The sequence below is a fragment of the Bos javanicus genome, chromosome 13 (assembly GCF_032452875.1).
Source record: "Bos javanicus breed banteng chromosome 13, ARS-OSU_banteng_1.0, whole genome shotgun sequence".
In the NCBI taxonomy this organism is placed as follows: Eukaryota; Metazoa; Chordata; class Mammalia; order Artiodactyla; family Bovidae; genus Bos; species Bos javanicus.
In genome coordinates, this window is record NC_083880.1 from 77880126 (window position 1) to 77899572 (window position 19447).

At 48.0% G+C, this 19447-nt stretch overlaps 1 protein-coding gene across 5 annotated transcripts in view; it reads left to right on the forward strand.

Moving 5' to 3' along the window:
• The window catches only part of SLC9A8 (solute carrier family 9 member A8), a 74899-nt gene that overhangs the window by 43759 nt on the left and 11693 nt on the right, over window positions 1-19447 (forward strand). For all 5 annotated transcript variants that reach the window (XM_061437926.1, XM_061437928.1, XM_061437925.1 and 2 more), the window contains exons 9-13: window positions 4975-5113; window positions 6569-6674; window positions 13469-13585; window positions 16267-16349; window positions 19225-19336. In XM_061437926.1, the coding sequence (XP_061293910.1) occupies window positions 4975-5113; window positions 6569-6674; window positions 13469-13585; window positions 16267-16349; window positions 19225-19336 (557 nt within the window). The remainder of the gene's footprint in view (window positions 1-4974; window positions 5114-6568; window positions 6675-13468; window positions 13586-16266; window positions 16350-19224; window positions 19337-19447) is intronic.

Below are 19447 nucleotides of genomic sequence, written 5' to 3' on the forward strand. Positions count from 1 at the left end.
TCCGCCTTCCAGTGCAGGACACATGGGTTCGATCCCTGGTCAGGGAACCAAGGTCCCACATTGTAAGGAGCACACGCACTGCAGCAAAGAGCCCGTGTGCACAGCCAAGACCTGATGCAGCCATGAGTAAATGATCTTTAAAAAAAAAGAATTTTGCCTAAATTGGAGGTGACGTCAGGAGTTATTTTTATAGATTAGGAGCTAAACTCAACTGATTTATCTCTGATTTATTTTTTTCCTAAATCTCTCAAGGTAGAATCTTAGTTTTGAGCTTTTCCAGGTCTCTTTGCCACAAAAAAAAGGCCAAAGCTTAGGAGATACTTTGTTTTTTTAAATGAGAAAGGATGGAGTCACTGTACCTAGCCACACATTTTTTCTGGAAAAGTACTTTTGAAGGCCAGGATCACCTCTGATGACAGTTCCCAAAATTGGATCAATGGGCCACGTGCATTTTCCAGCTTTCACCTCCTCTGATGCTGGTACACAGACTGGGGCGGGAGTCACTGACCTAAGTCAGCCTCTGACTCGGCCGGTTATCCCGGCCGGTTATCCCGTGAGCCTGTTGGCATTTTCAGGGAGAAGAGGGAGGTGGGGGAGGGGGCGTGGCAGGTCTGCCTTGTGTTTGTCGTGTAGGAGGGAGGTGTTGTCCAGCTTTCCTTGGTTACAAGGAAGAATCACATCTTGTTTTTAAGTGTATACTTCATAAATGACTGTTTTCAAAGTGATCCGATGATGATGCATTTATCTTTGTAACTGAAGATGTTAATGAACTACCCCCTTTTTTTAATGTTTTCACTTTCATAAATGCCAGAAAAGCTAAGTGTCTTCTGTTTTCTTCATTAAGCTTAATTATTTTTAGCTTTGATTTGTTACTTTGACAGTCTATTCTTAAAATAATTGCTGTAGAAACCTTTTGTTCTCTCCAGCTGCAGCTAAAGCTCATGAAATGGATCCTGAATCAGTATTACTTTTTATTCTTTAAGGTATGAGAAACATGGCCTGAAGAAAAATAAAATGCACAAAATCTCCAGGCCAGAAAAGGTCTGAATCCTCCCTTCATTTGTCCTGAGTTGGGAAATCACTGGCCGTGGCCTGGGGTCTGCTGTTAACCATTGTTGTGACCTCACCCATTAGCCACTGTCTTTGGCCCTCAGCCTCCTTTGCATGAAAAGAAAGCAGTGACGCCAGCTGGCACCCTGGCTGTGGTCATGAAATGGGGTGAGGGTGGGACGCTACTCAGGTCATCTGTGGGTCGGTCGTTTGAGGCTAGAGGTGCCCTTCGCCTTCAAAAGCACTTCCCCAGTAGGAACCCTGTTGGTTCCCAGCATTCCCCTGGGTGGGATGTTAACCCATGATCTGCTGGGAAAGAACAGGAATGGGGGCGATTGGAGTGAGTTTGGAAAACATTTATGTGAGAAAAGTTAGTTTTCTTTTTCTGCAGGACTTTTTAAAACCTTTACTGTGTTATATTGTGCTGTGAATCTCCACAAAAGGCTGAGGTTATCTGACCAAGCCATCCTTTTATCAGAGATTATCCTGCCCTTTTTTTTTTTTTTAATTGGCTGTACCACACAGCTTGTGGGATTTTAGTTCCCTGATCAGGGGTCAAGCCCCAGGCCCTCAGCAGTGAGAGTCCAGAGTCCTGGCCACTGGGCCTCCAGGGAATTCCTGAGATGATCCTGTTTTAAAGGTATACCAGTTTGGGGCTTCCCTGGTGGCTCAGTGGTAAAGAAAGTGCCGCCACTGCAGGAGACACAGGTTCAATCCACGGTCTGGGAGGCCGTGCGCCACAACTGTTGAGCCCGTGCTCTAGAGCCCAGGAGCCACAACTGCTGAAGCCTGCGTGCCCCAGAGCCGGTGTTCCGCACTGAGAAGCCCAGGCCCCACAGCTGGAGGGCCGCCCCAGCTGGGTGCAGCTAGAGAAGAGCCCCACAGCAACGAAGACCCAGCACAGCCAGCAAAAAAAAGAACCCTCCCCACACCAAAAAATTATACCAACTCGGGACTCCCCTGGTGGTCCAGGGGTCAAGAATCCGCCTGCCAATGCAGAGGACACGGGTTCGATCCCCGGTCCGGGAAGATCTCCCATGCTGCAGGGCACCTCAAGCCCATGCACCACAACTACTGAAGCCCACTCACCCTAGAGCCCAGGCTCTGCAGCGAGAGAAGCCATCACAGTGAGAAGCCCGCACACCGCAACTGGAGAGGAGTCCCTGCTCACACAGCCAAAAATAAATAAAACGCTTAAAGAAAACGAAACCAGTTCATGAAACACTGGTTAATGAGGCCAAATGTTTCTCTAGACAAGTCTTTGTTTTGTTCACTGATTCAGCAAAAGTTGGTTGAGTGCCTTCTGTGTGCTGGGTTCTGCCCAGGCCCTGGCATACGCCGTGAGTAAGGCGGGCACAGGCATGGTCCTCGTGGGATGATGCGCTAGTTGCGCGTGCGGTGCAGGGAGTTAGGCACCAGGAGAGCCTGTAAGCGCGCCGGCCTGTGTGAGGGCAGATGTCCCTGAGGGAGGGTCACTGACCCTGGGTTCTGAGAACAAACGAGTTGGCCGGAGCCCAGGAAGAAAGACAGGTGACCTGCAGGGAGGTGCCGGTGGTGGTGGGGCCCGACCTGAATAGGAGGAAATGAGGTGAGAGGTGTGGTGGGGAGGATCAGGGTCAGACTGGGTTTCCTCTTAAACGTAGCAGTAAACTGAGGATGGGTTTTGCTTGGGCTAATAACCTGATCAGGGCTTCCCAGGTGGCTCAGCAGGAAAGAATCCCCTTGCAATGCAGGATACCAGGTTCGATCCCTGAGTCAGGAAGATCCCCTGGAGAAGAGAATGGCAATCACTCCAGTGTTCTTGCCTGGAATCCCATGGACAGAGAGGAGCCTGGTGGGCTACAGTCCTTGGGGTTGCAAAGAGTGGGACACGACTGGATGACTAACACACACGGTAACCTGATCAGATATGCGTTTTCAAGGGATCATTCAGGCCCCTGAGTGTTGGGTTCTCCTAGAAAGAGCAGGGTGTTTATATGCAAAGATCAGAGAGGCAGAAGCCCTGGACTGGAGGAGGATAGCAGAGGGAGGGAGAGAAGTGGATGGATTTGAAAGAAGGTGTAATCAGCAGAAGGAAAATACTTAAGGAGAATAAATATTTTAACGGTAAAATGGTTTTACCTTTGGGGATGAAACCAACAATTGCATTTAACGGCTGCTGACATTTTACCTTGCTGTCTAACAGTGAGAGGAAAGTCCTTTCCGTTCTTCCTCCTAATACCCTCCAATCCCCACTCTGAGCCTTACCCGCAGACATGTCTTCTTGAGGCGGCTCCATGCTACCTGGCTTCATGCCACAGCCTCAGTTTCAGGTTTGTATCTCACAGGAGCCCCACTCCCCCACCCCCACTCCATCCTGAAAACACTCCCTGTGAATCCTCCGGGCCTTCCAAATAAAAGACCGGCTCCTTAGCTGGGTTCATCAACAGCGTTTCACAGTCTCGCCCTGTCTGCTGCTCCGGCCTCACCTCTTAACATTATCCTCCCCATGGACCTCTCCCCCCACACCCTGTTCCTATGTTCTATCCACAGTCATCTGTGTGATTGCAACGTGTTGCTGGGCTTCCCTGGTGGCTCAGACGGTAATGAATCCTCCTGCAGTGCAAGAGACCTGGGTTTGATTCCTGGGTCAGTAAGATTCCCCTGGAGGAGGGAATGGCAACCCACTCCAGTATTCTTGCCTGGAGAATCCCATTGACAGAGGAGCGTGACGGGCTACAATCCTTGGGGGTCGCAGAGTCGGACACAGCCAAACGACTAGGCACAGCACAGCACCTGTGTGCTGCTAACCTGGAGGCTCCGTGCCTCCGCACATGCCATTCCCTCTGCCCTGAGTGCCTTCCCTCATTTCTTCACCTGGCTAACTCTTCTTTAGCCTAAGTCGAAACCCAGCCCGTGTGTCATAAAGAGCCTGCTTCTACAGCCCCACCTGTCTGAGTTAGATGCCTCCACGTGTTTCCTCTGCTCTTTCCTGATGTTGACTGAAAATAATGCACAGCCTGAGAGTTGCGAGTTCAGTTTTATTTGGAGCAAAATGAGGACTGCAGCCCGGGAGACGGCACCTAAGCCAGCTCCAAGAAACTGCTCCGAAGAGGTAGTGGAGGGAAAAAAACTCAAAAGAGAGGCATGGGGGGAAGGTCAGCTTCTATGATTTTGGCGAAGGGAGCATTCAGCGCAGTCAAGCACTTACTTGACAAAAGGCTTTCTGCTGCTAACGAGGAGCTGATGTCATCATGAAGGGATTTAGTGCTCTAGATACGAGGAGATGCAAGGATTGGGATTATGCAGTCAGTTCCTGTAAATAACTATCTGAAGACCTGTTCCACCAGTTTCCCTGGAGCACAAAGTGCATTCTCCACCGTGAAGTCCATGCAGGGGATGTGTGTTGAAGGCCAGCAGCGCAGGCTTCAGTCTGCACAGAGGCATGTGGCAAATGCCCTTGGCAAGCGCCCGTTTGTAGTTGACACTGAGGTGGCCCTAGTTCCCGTCTGTGTGTTCGTGTGTCTGTTTCTTCTTCTTTTGGGCCGTGCTGAGTATTAGTTTGTATTCATGGGATCTTTCTTGTGGTGTGAGAACTCTTAGTTGAATCTAGTTCCTTGACCAGGGATCAAATCCGGGTTCCCTGCATTGGGAGCTTGGAGTCTTAGCCACCGGTCCACCGGGAAAGTGCCTCCATCTGTTTTCTCCCTTATTAGACTACAGCACTCCTTAGGGCAGGGACCTGCTCTCATCTCCCAACCCTTAGAAACTAACACGGTGCCTGGAACAAAGGAGGTGAACAAATAAATGTTTGGCTAACAGGTTGAATGATTGAATGAATGAATGAAAGATTAAGCAAGAAGTTAAGTTTTGAGTCCTAAGTTAATTTCTGATAACTTTGTCTATAACATTTTAACTTCTTTGTGTTTTTCTTTTATTTCCTAGCACAGCTGAAGGTTTAACAAGAAAAAATATGTCAGATGTCAGTGGGTGGCAGACGTTTTTACAAGCCCTTGGCTACTTCCTCAAAATGTTCTTTGGCTCCGCGGCACTCGGCACCCTCACTGGCTTAATATCTGCATTGATATCCTTTTAATATGATGAACACGCGTGGCCAGGAAGATTATTCCTAATTACATCCATCTCTCATCATTTTCTCCAGTTCCTTAAGGGGACCAATTGTAGTCTAAAGTCATATTTAAGGAGGATTTTTATGCTTAGTTTTGGTTTGAAGAGCACTTTAAACTCAAGGATTTTAAAATTTAACATGTGAAATGTAGCATGTCACTTTTCAAAGCTTAAAAAACATGTACATGGTTGAATATCAGGTCTGATTTTGGGGTCTTCTCAGTTCCCAGAGTATGAAAACCGCATTCAGATGAATTTCATTTTCCGCTGTCTCACTTTTCACATTAAGAAAATTGGAAATTAATTTCCTTTGAAAATGTCAAATTGAGCAAATCTCTACCCCACTGAAAGTATTTATCTGGATGAATCAGGAAAGAGGCTTTCAAAATGAGCTCCATGTAAGTTATTTGCACTGATTTTGTGGCTTAACGACCCACAAGCTCTTCCAGCCAGAGAAACAAAGAAACTTGTTAAGGCCGCTGACACCTTTATTGCTGTAGAAAATGCCGTGTTTAAGACAGGAACAGGCACCAGACCATTTCTGTGTGCGCCTGAGCCAGGGAGATAGATGGCCACCTGGCCTTCCTCCACGAGCAGTCTGTCTCGCAGACGGCCAGAAGAGCTGCTTCTGCCTCAGACAGGCACATGTGTCTGCTGTCCTGTTAAATTTTCCCTTCAGTTCCTACGTCCAGAAGTCTCAAGGTGCTGTTGAGTTGGCTGACAGCTTCTCATATTGTACCAATAAACAGAATAGAAAAGAAGACTTTTTCCAGTTCAGTATTTTCCTCTTCATTTATCTCTTTCTTTAGAAGGGTGGAGGAGAGGGAGAGCCTCTACCTTAATGAAGCCGAGTAGACGGGTGCCAGCACAGGCCTGCGAACGACAGTAGAGCACGTAGAAGACTCTCCTTTCACAGGAGCGTGGGTTTATAAAGGTCCAGGGACGGGAGAGAAGGTCCTGCAGTAGCGCACTGATGCCCACGGTTCTGGAAACCCCGTAGTGACCTCGTTTGATGGAGCAGGAGGCGTGGAAGGGGGACGCAGTGCTGGAGGCAACCTGGCAGAGTGGGCTGTGCTCGGGCTGTCTGCCGGCCCAGCTCTGCCCCCGCTGCTCCCAGGCCCTCCAAGTCAGCATTTCCAAATGAATTGACTTGGGTGACTTTAATGTTCCCCGTTGCTTGTCTCAGGAATTTACATCTTTCAGTATTTTGTCAGATTCCCTGTTTTAAAACAAGAGTCCTCCCTACAGAGGAAAAAGTCTGTAATGACAGATTTTTCACTCGTTACCTTGGGTGTTCCCACATCTTTGTATCCAGTGTTTACCCTTTCTATTTGGAAGGTCATGGTTTTGTGACTTCTCTAGATCACCCATAGGGTCCTTGGGTTCTTTTTCCTTGACAGTTGTCATTTACGTGCTAAAGCACATTGACTTGAGGAAAACACCTTCCTTGGAGTTTGGCATGATGATCATCTTTGCCTACCTTCCATATGGGCTCGCAGAAGGGATCTCGCTGTCGGGTAAGTGATGGAGAGTGTTGAAATGCTGGGGCACTTTGTCCTGCCTGGTTAAAGAGCTTCTGTCGCTTGGGTCACTCTCAGTCACACGACACAGCTCAGAAGAGCTCGAGCAGTGAACAGGGCTTCCTGGATCTCTAGGGAGAGTCTGGATTTAGACCCGGCTGGGTGCAGGGACTCAGTGTTCCCGTGGTCACCTTTTTCTCTTTACCGCTATCTTGTAGCAGAGATCAAAATACCTCTTCCAAGGTTGCCTCTTTCTCAAAGCAAGCCCTCTGCAAGGCCTTCACTCAAAGCATGGGGTCTGACTTCCAGGGGCAGTCACCAGGCGCTGTCACCCACTGATCTGCATTCTTTCACTGTGGTTTTGCCTTTTCCAGAATATAAATGTCATATGAAGGGAATCATGTAGTATGTAGTCTTTTGTGACTTATCTGTTTCAGCTATCATAATCTTGAGAGACACCACATTTTTGCTGTATCCATAGTTTATGCATTCTTACTGAGCTGTTTTTTCCATTCACCATCCGAAGGACATTTGGGGTTTTCCAGATTTTGACCGTTACTGTGTATATGTCCATTAATCTTGGATAAACAGGTAGAAGTAAAGCTGCCTGGCTTTACGGTAGGTGTATCCTCTACTTTATCAGAGACCGCCAGGTGTTTTACAGAGGACTGGGCCGTTTTGCATTCCCACCAGAGTGTATGGGAAAGTTTCGGCTGCTTCACATCCTCACCAACACTTTAGTTTAATTTTAAAAGCTAGCCGTGTTGATATCGGTATGTGGCAGTTTGATTTTGATGTGCCTCGACATAGTTTGCCTCATGTTCCTCTTGGGATTTCTTGAACTAAATGGGTTTATAGTTTATGTAAAGTTTATGGCTTTTATCAAATTTAGTACATTTCTATTGGTTTCTTGAAATTTTTTTCTGTTCCTCCTCTGCTGTTGAACAGAATCCTCTTTGCTTCGGGTCACTGTCTGGTGTCACGCATGGGTTCTCTGTGAGAAGGTCTTGCCAAGGAGGAAGGAGAGAGAGGACTCTGGCCGTTTTCGCTGGCGAAGCTTGTGAGCCTCAGGGTCTCCTTTGTTTTGAACCCCAAGCCAGTTCTCTTGGATAACTCCATCCCGGTCTCTGCCGTCCCATGCCTCTCTTATCTTTTGGCTCTTACATGAATACTACCTGTGAGTCACTTGGCTCTAGTGACTCACTGTGTTTACATGGGTTTTTCTAAATCGTGTCCCACCCTCCTTGAGAGGAACACTGAGTACCTGTTGGCAAACATAAATTTCATGCATCCTTTGGAAATTTGTGATTAAAATGAAGGGATGTTTTTCTTGTCCTTTCTTCAGAGATGCAGTGTTTTCTGTTTGTAGGGGTTTCATTTCCTTAGAAACTTCTGCTCTGTACGCTAATGGGGCCAAAGAGAGCCCATGCAAGCCAAGAACACGCTCGTTCACCTCTGAGTAACAGGCTGGCTCTGCCCACGCTCTGTGGGTGGGATGTTTGTCACGCAGGGTTTTCAGAGAAGAGGGGATTGGCCTGTTACTGTAAAAGCAGCAACGGGAGGGGTGACTTCAGTGCTGCCCCCCCTTTCTCCTTGTGCTCTGCTCTTCCTGTCGCCGAGGTCACCAGGACCACCAAACAGCACACTCTCCCTGTGTAAATGTGTGTGTTCAGAACACAGCGATTAAGGGCACCAGAAAGACCTGGTTGGAATCCTACCCCCTCCTTTCATTAGCTGCGTGATCTCAGACAGCAGACTTGAAGTGGACATGATAATACAGGTGTCCCCCAGACTTCCCTGGTGGCGCAGTAGGTAAGAATCTGCCTGTAACTCGGGACATGGGTTCAGTCCCTGGTGCAGGAAGATTCTGCGTGCCTCAGAGCAGCTAAGCCCGTGTGCCACAGTTACTGAACCCGAGCTCTAGAACCCGTGAGCTGCAAACTGCTGAGCCCAAGTTCCACAACTACTGAAGCCCGGATGCTCTAGGGTTCGTGAGCTGCAGCTGCTGAAGCCGGAGCACCTGGAGCCTGTGCACACAGCGAGGAGTCCTCCCCGCTCCCTGCAAGTAGAGAAAACCCAAGCGAAGGAACAGAGACCCAGTGCAGCCGTAGATCAGTAACTTTTTAAAAAAGAAATGATGTGAAAAAGAGAAATCAGAGTGACGTAATAGAGCAGCAGGGGGGGCAGGAGCATCCCAAGGCGGGGGGTCAGGAAGCTGTCCTCGAAGTGGTGCCATGGGGCTGAGACCCACGTGGCAAGAGGGAGCTGGCCGCCAGGGAGGCTGCAGGAGGTGCCAGGGAGGCCGCAGGAGGCGCCAGGGAAGGTGGGTCGGCAGCAGATGCTGAGGGTCCCAGGTGGTGGGGGCGGGGTGGGAGGAGCTGGACTTGCTCCAGGAAGAGCAGGAAGACTGGGTCTGGGCCAGAGGGGCAAAGGCTCCGACCCACACAGGGTTCTTAGACCTGGAAATGAGTTGGGATTCTGTTATACAGGCAAAGCTAAGTGTTGAGGGACTTTTTAAAAACCACTGTGCTAGGAATACATGCCATATCTGTAATATGACCCTGTTTATTACTTTTTAGAGATAGATAAACTTTACGACAGCACATGGTAAAAGAGCTGGCAGTCTGCACGTCCAGCTATTAATAGTAGTTGCCTGTGGGCAGGCGGTGTGAATGGAGAGTGTCTTGTTTGACTGTTTACCTCTGAGTCCGGATCTTATAGCGCAATATGTTTCTGATTGGGTCATCAGCAAAACTGCCTGGGGCTTGACTCGGCCTTGGCCTTCAGGAAGCTCAGTGTGTTTTACCCACAGTAAAGGTCAGTGCAGCAGAAATTACACATGATACTCTTTCAACTCCTGCCTTTTGGACTTGAATCCCTTTAGTCCTCAATTACATTCGAAGCCATAGGTCTAACTAAGACTAGAAACGGATTTCCTCCCACCTCCCTCCCTCTCTCCCTCCCTCCTGTGAGGCTGATCATTGGCTGCACTGCGGTCCACTTCCGTAAACGCTGCCTTCTGAAAGAAGTGAACACATCGGGATTCTTCATTCCAGGTCATGTTTTAAGTTCCCAGGTCTTTTATCTCCAGGACAGAGACGGCTGGCACCGTCTTCCCCTTCAGTATCTTTGAGCAGCTGCAGTGGGTGAGGGTCTTCTGGGGGTGACGTCATCCAGGCTTAGGGAGGGCGTGCGAGCTGACCCAGGGGCTTTGGCACCCACTACTGACCCTGACTCTCCTTCAGCCCCCGGAACTTGGGAGTTCCCCTGACTCCAGACTGGATTGGCATGGGTTGTGGCTGGCTGTCCACCCTTTTCTTGGCCAGAGAGCCCATTTCTATATGGTCCAAATTCAGCCCCCAAATGGGGTTTATCTGTTTAGAAAGTTTTAAACATTTGAGTTAGTAGATGTCATTAAAAGTTGGATGATGTCTGGGAATTCCTAGAGGTCCAGTGGTTAGGACCCAGTGTTTTCACTGCAGGGGTGTGGGTTTCAATACCTGGTTGGAAACCTAGATCCACAGGCTGTACGGTGCAGCCAAAGAAGGAAAACGTTGGAAGGTTTCCTAAGAAGCAGCTTTCTGGCATCCCTCAAAAACCAGAAGGAAACAAAGATTGGTCGGCACTCGGTCCCCATCCACAGAGCTGCTGTCTTCCCTTTGCAGATGGGCCTGTGCCTTCTCCCTACACGTGCCACACACCCACTTACTGTTTTTATCTTTGTTTTTATTGTCTGGCCCCTGAATTAGGGTTTCCAACCCCTGGCCTAGTACACCAGATTCATGGGGCCAGCCTGACCCTTTGTGCACTGAGCCTGTCTCCTTGTTTCCCAGGGGGCAGTGGCCTCAGTCCCAAGGGAGCTTCCACATTTTGCTGTCAGATATGATTTCCTGGAGCCTTGGACTTTCTGCAAAGTCAAAGTATTAGGCGCTCAATTCAGTTCAGTCGCTCAGTCTTATCTGACTCTTTGCGACCCCATGAACCGCAGCACGCCAGGCTTCCCTGTCCATCACCAACTGCCGGAGTCCACCCAGACCCACGTCCATTGAGTAGGTGATACCACCCAGCCATCTCATCCTCTGTCGTCCCCTTCTCCTCCTGCTCTCAATCTTTCCCAGCATCAGGGTCTTTTCAAATGAGTCAGCTCTTTGCATCAGGTGGCCAAAGTATTGGAGTTTCAGCTTCAACATCAGTCCTCCCAAAGAAATCCCAGGGCTGACCTCCTTTAGGCTGGACTGGTTGGATTTCCTTGCAGTCCTAGGGACTCTCAAGAGTCTTCTCCAACACCACAGTCCAAAAGCATCAATTCTTCGGCGTTCAGCTTTCTTTATAGTCCAACTCTCACATCCATACATGACTACTGGAAAAACCATAGCCTTGACTAGACAGACCTTTGTTGGCAAAGTAGTGTCTCTGCTTTTTGATATACTGTCTAGATTGGTCATAACTTTCCTTCCAAGGAGTAAGCATCTTTTAATTTCATGGCTGCAATCACCATCTGCAGTGATTTTGGAGCCCCCCAAAATAAAGTGTCACTGTTTCCACTGTTTCCCCATCTACTAGTCGCTCATTTGTCTCCAACTCTGCAATCCCATGGACTGTAGCCCACCAGGCTCCTGTGTCCATGGAATTCTCCAGGCAAGAATACTGGAGTGGGTAGTCATTCCCTTTTCCAGGGGATCCTCCTGATCCACAGATCAGATCCAGGTCTCCTGCACTGCAGGCAGACTCTTTACCATCAGAGCCACCAGGGAAGCCCAAGTGGGAGGCTTTCTGGAGTGACTATTTAATGTCAGGCCTCCCGAGGGTTGTGACAGCCTTTGTCTGTGGGCAGAATGACAACATGGGCGCAAGCCCACTCCTGTCACAATTTACGTGGTTGTGATTCACAGTTTACATGGTTCAGGCTCCTCTGGGGTTGACTCTCCTTCAGGGTGAGAACCCCGAAGTCTCAGCTTTGCAGTGAATTTGCAGTGAATTTGCAGTGAACCCTTCTTGAAGCTGGCTAGCGAAACAAAGCCCTTTGAGAGCCCAGACCCAGAACTGTCTAGCACTGGATTGCGCTGAAGAAAAAGAGACCCTTGGGACAGTTGCACAGAAACCGAAGTGAGCTGTGCTGCATGCCCCCCGCCGCGGTGGTTCCGGGCTGTCCCTCTGTCACCTCACGTTGCCGGTGGCATCCATGGTTTGGGTGCAGAGTCAGAAAGAAGCTCTCCCGGTGCTCGCCTGCAGGAACTTCCCAAGAGGAGCAGATGAATCGAGGGGACAGTCGGAGGGTTGAGGTCGTGCTTTATCTAGTGGAGCAGAGGCTCAGAGTGGCTTCTGACTGCCAGAGGCTCGCCATTGCTCTGAAGTCGCCAGTAAGGAAGGCTGCTGCCCTCTCCTCTCCCTTCTCCAAGCTCGTCAGGTGTGGCTCATGGGCAGCGTTGCTGGAATTTCCCAGCCCGGTCTCCTTTTGGAGCAAAAAGGAAAAAGCAGACAAGAATTTGCTGTTTTCCTAAAAGGGCCAGGGGATGAAATGTTCCAGCTTGTGCTCTCTTTCCGGCCAGCAAATACCTTTTCGGTGCCACAAAGAGTGGGGTTTTCCTATATTTTGTAAAGTGTCATTTATACAGCAAGCTTACCGGTTGAAACATCTCCAGTGCAGTTCTGTTTTTCACTCATTTTTAACTGAAAAGTTAGCTGGTAATCTGTTTCTACAAAATGGCAGAAGTGAGTTAAGTTTTTGCTTATAGACTTTGACTTGGAATTCATGTATCTTGGCAGCTTTTTTAAAGGCTTTGTAAAAATCTCAGCTTATTTACATGAAATAAAGGCCTCTTTGCTGCTGCCTCAGCAAGAAAACACGGAGAGGAAAGCCTGTGTTAAGTGGCTTCAGCAGTGATTAGGGCAGTGGACAGAAGCTGAAACTCACATGCTCAGAGCACAAGAAAAGTTGTGGATGCTCTTATGGAGACCGTTAAAGAAAAAACACGTCACTTAGGAAAAAATGAAAAACGTCATTCTTTTCATATTATAAGGTTAATTCATGGTGACGGTGGGAAGATCAAAAATCACAGTACGACAGGGACTTCCCCGGTGGCCCAGTGGTTAAGAATCTGCCTTGCATGCAGGAGGCCTGGGCTCGATCCCTGACTGGGGAAGTTAGATCCCACGTGCCACTAAGCAACTGAGCCCATGCACCGCAAGTACTGAGCCTGGTGCCTTAACTCGAGGGTCTGTGTGCCACAACAGAAGGTCCACACGATGCACTGAAGGTCCTAGGGGCCACAGCTAAGTCCCGATGCAGCCAAATAAATACATGCTTTTTAAAAAATTAAAGTACAGCAAAGTAAAAATCCACCCATTCTTTATACCCAGATTCTTATGTCCCCTTTCTGCCCCAAGAATGATACCTGCCCCCCTTCTATCCACGGATGACAGTGACGGCTCACACCTGCTCCGCCCTGGTCTCGTGAGGGGCCCTTGACATGGCTTCTCTTCATTACCCACCTAAGAGTTCCATGGGCAGGCACTGTTAGTCCCACTGTACAGTTGAGAACACTGAGGCTTGGGGAGGGAAAGAAACTTGACCCAAGATCACCCAGCTGGTAATGAAGCTGCCAGAGAGCTGGGCCCGTAACATTTCTCTGGGAAGCCTCAGGTATTACTTCTTCTCCTTTTTCTTAAAACACCTAATACTGGAGGCTGCGGGGACTTGTAGGAAGTGTGAGACATGATTGCGTGTCACATGGCAGGTGCTTTTCTGCTCTGTTCATGGCTGTGCGCTTCGCCCCTCTGTCCCTCTCCAGGCATCATGGCCATCCTGTTCTCCGGCATTGTGATGTCTCACTACACACACCACAACCTGTCCCCGGTCACCCAGATCCTCATGCAGCAAACCCTGCGGACCGTGGCCTTCTTGTGCGGTGAGTTCGGCCTCTGCGGTCCCGTGTGGGCCTCCCAGAGCTGCTTGTCCTTCCTTTCTCTGTTCTAGGAGTCCCTTGAGATCTTCCCTGGCAGAAGAGGCAGCAGAATCCCTCAGGGCCAGATACTGCACTCCCTTATTTTGTGTTAGTTCCTCTGGCTTTCACACATTCCATAGAGCTCTAATAACTAACAGGTGGAATTTTTGAACCCTATAACTTTAAAACTGAAAATAATGAGAACTGCTATAATTACGAACATTTGAGATGCGTACATTTAAAATATGTGAAAGTGACATTTCCAAAAGTCTGTTCCTTGGAACTGAGATTGATAAGAGATTGATAAGAGTTTGATAAGACTCCATGGGACTTCCGTGGTGGTCCAGTGGTTAAGACTCCATGCTTCCACTACACAGGACGAGGTTCGATCCCTGGTCGGGGAAGTTCCACGTGCTTTGAGGTACGGCCAAAAAGTGAAAAAAGACTCCGTAGTCAAAAAAGAATTTGGGAAATCCTGGGGTAAATAAAGTTTAACAGGGACTTCCCTAATGGTTCAGTCCACTTTCGCAGGGGACTTGGGTGAGATCCCTGGTCGAGGAACTAAGATCTTCATGTCGCCCGGCAACTCAGTGGATACACCGCAACTAGAGAGCTCGTGCACCGCAACTCAGGATCCTGCACCATGCAGTGAGGCGATCACGTGCCACAGCTGAGACTTGACACAGCCAGAGAAATAAATATATAAATAAGTATTTTGAAAAAATAAAGTTTAACAAGTTTCCGAACTGGGAGACTTTTCAGCTAACATGCATTGTGAATCTCTACGAGAGAGAGAGTTTGAGCATTTCCCAAAATGTCCCAAGTATTTCTTGGTTCACAAGTCTCCTGAAGGACGTGTCGGGCCGATCCTGCATTAGAGGAGGGAGTCGGGCCCACACTGACATTTCTCTCCAGCAGTCTCAGTGAGGCACCGAACTCTGATGAAACCTGGACCCCCCCAAGTTTATACCTGGGAGTGAAGGCCCCGAGTGACTCCCCTGCTTGTCATCGTCAGCACCACCCCTGGCATTTCTAAGGGCCGTCTCATATCCAAGCGGCAATTCCACGCTGTCATGGGCTAGGGGTCAGGGGCAAGCTGTACAGAGACTTCATTCCACAGACAGGGAGGCTCAGGCCCAGTGGTTTGAGCACGATCTCGTAGCTAAGAAGTGAGTCTGGTAGCTGGTCTGTCCCTTCCTAGCCCAGTGGGTATTGTTTGCACAGCACTCTTCTCGGATAGTCACGGCCAATGACTCTGAGTCTCACCACAAAGAAATGTAAAGCAAAACATCTGTCAGATTCTATTTTGAACCCATCAGATTTTAAATTTGGTGATTCCCCACTTCTGGCATGAATGTATAGAAAATAGGCCCTGATGATGGGCATGTACATTGGTGCCATCTTTTTAGGAGAGTCATTTGCAGTATCGGTCAGAATTTCAGAGGCACATGTTCTTTGGACCCAGTGATTCTACCATCAGGAATTTAGCTTGTGCACAGGGGTATTTGCAGTTGCTTTTTCTTTGGGGAATATCGAGGGAGGTGCGCCCAGAAGTATGGGATCCTAGTTCCCAACCAGGCCTGGAACCTGAGCCCCTGCATTTGAAGCATGGAGTCAACCATGGTCCGGCAGGGAAGTCCCTGTTGTAGCTTTCTGAATACTAGAAATAGAATCAATCTAAATATCCATCACGGATTCATTTTTAACCATGACTTATCCACATAATTGTATTCATGCTACCAGAGAACAGCATTACCTAGATCGGAATGTTTTCTAAATGAGCTGATTTCAAAAGGTGACAAAAATATTTGATAAGAAAAACATTCGAGGAGGAGAAGGATACGTATACTGTCCAGCTTGTAGACTTGTTCGAAAGGGATACACATTTGAAGAAGGAAAAAAAAAATACCATTGCTAAATGTTTTAAAACAGCCTTGATGTTTTATGATGTTCAGCTTTTAAAATAGAGTCTTTGTCTCCCTGGCTCCAGCGCTCTTCTGGAGGATGTCACAATCTAAGCAGGGAGCCTAGTGCTGGAAATTTATAAGGTGCTTTTTCTTAGAATACACAAGTGGCTGCTTGTACAGCAAGAGTAAATGTCAGCTTCTCTTGGATTTGTGGAGGGGAGCCAAGAGTTGAAACGTATCTCTTCCTGCAAATCCTGCAGGGTGTAAGCCTTCTAAACTTGTGGTGGCATTAAATATGTGAAGTCAGTGGGCTTTGTCCGCTCTGGCAAAGAAGTTGACAAAGGGCCCTTTCACACGGGTCGTGTGGTGTCTGCAGCCACTTTGCTCTGAATTTCTGCCACTGTGCCGCAGTCAGGATCCTTGCTAATCACAGTGTTCAGCAAATGGACAGATTCATATATTTATCCTTGTCCCTGGGTGGGAAAGTATTTATTTGCATGGGTGTTTGACAGCTGGCTCATTAAATTAGGAGATTCTGCATAGCAAGCACATGTTGCTTGTTGTGATAGGGAAAAAAAGAGAGAATCAAAGGACAAGCTTGACCAGGATTTTTCAGAAAATAAGCAGTGTTATACTGGATTCTGATTGACTTCTGAAATGTTTGTTTGCATAATGAGCCCATCCTGTCTTGGAAGAAAATAGTTGAGGCTGAATAATCCATTCTTTGGTTTGTTTCAGAAACATGTGTGTTTGCATTTCTTGGCCTGTCCATTTTTAGTTTCCCTCACAAGTTTGAAATTTCCTTTGTCATCTGGTGCATAGTAAGTATTTTCCTTGTTTTTTTATTTAATGACTTATTTGTAGATCAATAACCACATATTCTGGATTCATTTATGTAACTGTTAACTGGTCATAGTCAACAGCTACATAGACAACCTCTGTTGCAAGTTTCTTTTCGTTAAAAAATCATAAACATACAATAAATGGGAAAGGGTGAAATAAAATCCCAAGAAAAGCATTTTTGCTTGGTTTTTAATTTTACGTGACCTGTTGCATTGTATAGTTGCTAAGTCGTGTCAGACTCTTTGCAACCCCATGGACTGTAGCTTGCCAGGCTCTTCTGTCCATGGAATTTCCCAGGCAAGAACTGGAGTGGGCTTTCATTTCCTTCTCCAGGGGATTTTTCTGAGCCAGGGATCAAAGCTGGGTCTCCTGCATTGGCAGGCGATTCTTTACCATCTGAGCCACCAGGGAAGCCCTGAATTGTTACAATCTTCTTCAGAAATTATCAGTTCTTTTGTGTCTTCCCTGATAGCCCAGTGGTTAAGACTGCACGCTTCCACTGCAGGGGGCACGGGTTTGATCGCTGGTTGGGGAACTAAGATCCCACGTGCTGTGTGGAGTGGGACACACGTGTGTGCACACAAATAAAATACAAGTTTTAACGTTAGATGGGAAAAGCAGATTTCAGAATTGAATGTGTAATTGATTATAACCATGCAAAAGCAGTATGCCTAGAAAAAAAAATCTGTAAGAAAATACACCAAATATTCACAGTGGTTGGCAGACTGGGGATGATTTTCTTTTTCTTTTCTGCATTTTTTGGATGATTATAATGAATACACTGAATTCTTACTACGGTTTCCTTCTTACATGTCCATTTATAAGAGTGACTTTGGACACTTGTTCAAGGTGAAGATTCCAGGGCCCTTCCGTCCTCTGGAGATTCATCCTGAAGCATCATCATCCCCAGTGATTCTTACCATCAAGTAGACTTGGGAAAGTGTTACAACTGGACAGGAGAGGGGTGCTGGCAGTAGAAGACGAATTAGGATATGCCTTTAAGAAAGGAAAATAGAAGTTTAATGATTTGCATTAAAATCAGATTTGGGAAACGGGAGAAAAACAAATGTTTCAGCATTTGAAAGAAAGGCCCAGCTCCCTCAGGCATCTGATGAAAGTGGCCTCAGTGGTGAGCGTTCAGGCATCTCGCCTCGTGTCCCAGGCCCCTCCCCCGTGGCCCTCCTGAGTCTCTGCTCCCTCCATGTGAACCCAAGGTCCTCCTGCTGAGTCATACTCCAGCCCGAATTGGGTCTCTGTATTGTCTTTTCAGATCCTCTGTTAAGACACTTGCAAAGCACACCTCGTTGAGTTAGTGTAATTCATCCTGAGTTAACTTTTATTACCAACTCCACTTAACAAGACCCAGATGTTGAGAGGCAGGCTTTTTTTTTTTTTTTAAATCACTGTCACCTACCATGTGCAGGCCAGTGAGGCCTTCTTCCTATTTGCATATGGGGGACCTGAGGCAGAGAGGATAAGGAGCCCGTGGAAGATAGATGTTTTTCTTTTTGCAGTCTGGGTGCTTCTGCCTTAGTCAGCACAACCTCATGGCTTTTGTTACTGTTATCTGTCCTCCAGACGCAGGACAAGAGAACAGGAGCCCAAGTCTTCTACAGCAAGTCCGATGGCCTCTAGTGTGGTCACTGGGTGTAAGAGGCCAGTTTGGTCACACCTGGAACACAGACCTGGGGGTGGAGGACTCGCCTCAGAGGGTGAGACAGGGACATGGCGATCTCAGCCATGGGCCCGGAGGGAAGGAGAAACGAAGTGGGTGCCTGGGATGGGGACTCAGTTTCCCCCCAGCACCTGGTCAGTCTGGCGCTGCTGCCCCTGGAGGTAGCCTGTGCCATTCAGATGGAACACCTTAGGCTCACTCAGCAGTCAAGGGCGTGGGCACTGGGGACTGAGCCAGGCTTGGGGGATTTGGCTCCACCACTTCCTGCCTGTGTCAGCTTGGACCAGTTACTTCATACTTAACCTCTCTGTCTCGGTTTCCTTGTCTGTAAAACAGAGACAATAATACCTACCTCATAAGACCTTTGGAAGGATGGAAATTGAACGAGATAATACATATAAAATCCTTAGAACATTGTCTGGCATGTAAGTGTTAGGTGATTGGGGGCAATTATTGTTAACTTGACTTGCCAGGACACACAGTCCAAAGCACCTCAATTCATGCTGGTTAAAAGGACAAACTTAGATTCCCCATAATACAGCTTATGGCTATATTGTTCTGTTCAAGTTAGTGGTAGTGAGAACCAGGATGGAGAAAAGAGAAGAAAATAAATGAGTAGTTCTAAAAAGCCACTCAGATAAGATTTGGACTTTACATAATTCTATATTTTGTTAAAATTGACCTGCCTTTGGAGATGGCTAGGATCTGGCAGGGTGTATGTGACCTCCTGTTAGAACCTACCTGCATATTCCTTGTGCTCAGGGAGCAGCATTTACGGGCATGGGTAGGCCATCTTCCCTCCTTTCCCCGGGGAGTGGGGCCCTGATGGGAGAGGCAAGAGCACCTTGTCTGTCTCCCCAGAGCTAGCTCATCCCACAGCTGGGCACCTTCGGAGGAGCCAGGTGGCCCTTAAATTAATCTCTCTTGGTGTTGCTGAAGCCGTCGTTGATACCTTGTTAGTCCTCTCTTTCTGACAGTAGAATCATAACATACAGAGCTTTATTCCTTGCCACACATAGAAATTGGCATCCCCGCGTCTCTGCCTAGCACCAAGTTCACGTCTTTGATGACAGAGGGATGCTGCCTTCATCACGGTGTGTTAGCAAGTCTGTGTTCATCTCAGTAAGCTTGAAGAACCGGAGGTTTCCGTGTAAGACTCCATCTGCTGCTGTTTGCAGGTGCTTGTGCTGTTTGGCAGAGCCGTGAACATTTTCCCCCTCTCCTACCTCCTGAATTTCTTCCGTGATCATAAAATCACCCCGAAGATGATGTTCATCATGTGGTTCAGCGGTAAGTCCAGTCTCAAGTGAGCCGTGGAGGAGACCGTGTCATTAAAGCACAAACTGGCCTTTTGGAGAGTGGACACAGCTGTCCCCGGAGTCTTTCCAAACTGAGGGGGCC